Source organism: Aphanomyces invadans (assembly GCF_000520115.1).
Source record: "Aphanomyces invadans strain NJM9701 unplaced genomic scaffold supercont1.183, whole genome shotgun sequence".
Lineage (NCBI taxonomy): Eukaryota > Oomycota > Saprolegniomycetes > Saprolegniales > Verrucalvaceae > Aphanomyces > Aphanomyces invadans.
In genome coordinates, this window is record NW_008580328.1 from 7267 (window position 1) to 9767 (window position 2501).

The 2501-nt window shown below is 46.7% G+C and overlaps 1 protein-coding gene across 1 annotated transcript; it reads left to right on the top strand.

The window, feature by feature from the left end:
* Nucleotides 1-463: 463 nt before the first annotated feature.
* H310_15124 (hypothetical protein) lies at nucleotides 464-979 on the top strand (the record flags this gene model as incomplete). Its single annotated transcript, XM_008883101.1, has 1 exon — nucleotides 464-979. A coding segment is annotated over one exon (516 nt), but the record flags the coding sequence as incomplete, so codon positions are not given.
* Between the last annotated feature and the right edge of the window lie 1522 nt (nucleotides 980-2501).

Consider the following 2501-nt stretch of genomic DNA (forward strand, 5'->3'; position numbering starts at 1 on the left):
CCCAAATTTCAATCGTATCTATTGTGTAATTGGTCAAAACACATAAATCCATAACCTAAAGTCTTAATTATAGTACCTTTGCAATTTTCTGTTTCGTGCGTTTAGGTGGCATATCCCTTATCTGTAATGTTATTGTGACCGCTCAGTATTTCCGAGTTAATTCCTCTCGTGAGTACAAAAACAGCATTCTGGCCCTCTTGTCAGCAATGCCTCGTCATATTCGCCTCGCCAAGAACAATACGATGTCACCTCTGCGCAAGCCCGAGTTTCAATACAGGCGCAAAGGAGTAAAATAGAAAGGTTTTGAAACTGTCTTTTCCTTTCCTATATCGCTTCCGGCCACCGGAACGGGAATTGAAAGTTAACCAAAAATGGAGTTTTGAAGGTTCTTATCCTATTCCGTTGAAACTCACAGTCCAATCCAGTCGAACACAAGCCACTCCTCAGCTCCTTCCTCACGACAATGCTCTCGGTTGATAAAATCACTTCCTTGCTGCCATTTGCGCGCAACAAATCATCGCGAGAGCTTCTCATGCGCATGTACCTCATGCAATACATCGAGCCCCCGGTCATTCCAAACGTTATCTTTTGTCTCGACGCGCACCCGCACGCTAATGCTCTGCTTGACTTTCGCTTTGACGTTACGGGCATAAAGAAAATGGGGTACCTGCTCGGAATTCCAGCCACCATCATAACGCCCGCTGGATCACGCATTTGCCGAGACGAGGCCATGTGCATTTTGTTGAGTCGGCTGACGTTTCCACGCCACTACCACGGCATGGCTTTGATGTTTGGTCGCTCTCGGGCGCAACTGGGTGATGTGTTTCTCTACTTGGTTCACGACATTTACGATCGGTGGGACCCAATTGTGTTCTTGAACCGTGGACTACTTCGCTCTCGCATGACTCGCTACTGCGCTGCAATCGCAAGGAAAGGATCACCGTTAGACTGTGTCTTTGGCTTTATTAATGGGACCAAGGTTCAGTCGTCACGTATTGCTACAACGGGAGGTGGTCAAAACCTGCAAAAAATCATTTACAGCGGACACAAGCGATTTCATTGCTTGAATTTTAAAGCTGTGTCGAGTCCTGATGGCCTCTGCATGCACTTCTGGAGGCCCCTTGAGGGGCGACGTCATGATTCTGCTATTCTTGCTATGAGTGGCTTGTTGCCTGCACTTGAGCAACACCCAGACATTTTTGCATCGAAATTCATATATGGTGACCCTGCGTATGGTGTTTCAAAATTTGTCATGAGTGGCTACCGGGGAATCAACTTGTTCAAAGAAGAATAACTCTTCAACAAATCTATGAGCAGAGTACGTCAATCGGTGGAATGGAAAAACGTCAAAGTCATGACAACACAATGGCCCCACATTCAATACAAAAATTTGGCCAAGCTGGTGCTATCACCAGTTTCAAAATTCGTTTGTGTGGCTATGTTTTTGACGAATTGTCATTGTTGTCATTTCGGGGGAAATCAAATCAGCCATTATTTCGATGAAGCCCCTCCAACACTTGAGGAATATCTCGAAACAGTAGAAGTTGTGGACATATAACCAAGAATCAATTCTTGTTTCTTCGTCACCTTATTTTTCGTTTCTCTAAGGACTTCACTGCTTCCTCTAGTACAATTACCGCCGACTCTTCAGCCCGTTCAGCTGCCTCTATCTCCATGGCCGCCTGGCGTGCCTCCTCTTGCTAGGCATCGTCAACTTGAGCGCACAGGTCGTCCAGGAGAACAGACTTGTCGCTCTCTTCCTCGTCAACGCCCGACGCTCGCTGCGAAACAGCATTATGGTCTATGTTGAAACGGGCCTGGGCTTTCTTGCCGTCGAAGTGGCATCTGTCAAACTCCTCCAGAGTGTTGAGGTTGCGTGCTACCGAGTCCCATACATCCATTATCATCCCTCGCCGAGCTATATGGGGCCTTACAACCGAAACCTGCGGCCGGAGAAGAAGATCATCACGCTCAGAGAAGGTACGGCGCTTCGATGGTGTGGCCATTTGCCTTCGGAACGGAAAGGAATTAATTCCGCTCCGGAACCCCTGGGAGCAGAATAATTATAGACTTTGAGCAGTTTGTTTCTGTAAGAGTTTTGGGTGTTGCGCAACGAACAGACGGTGGGAAGCGGAACAGGAAAGGAAAGGACTCCTTCGAAACCTTTCTAATTGTGGTAAAGTTTGTGTTGGTCGCTTCGATATTGACAATTGGGCATCGAACACAGCTTTACAACAATGAGCACTACAAGGACAGCGATGGTTGTGCCGACTTCGTAGCTATAGAGTTTGCACACTTTTGCACCACCATGCAAGCGACACAGGTCGCGAAAGCGAACGGAATTGTCGCAACCTTTAAGCCAGCAGCACGGTCCAAGAGTTTGGTATAGACCGGTGGCCATATTCTAACTTTCAAGGGCACCTAGGAAATCTACAGATCAAATAGTACCTTAATATGAGTACAACGTTCAGTTTTGGTTCTATTCATTTAGAACAAAATGT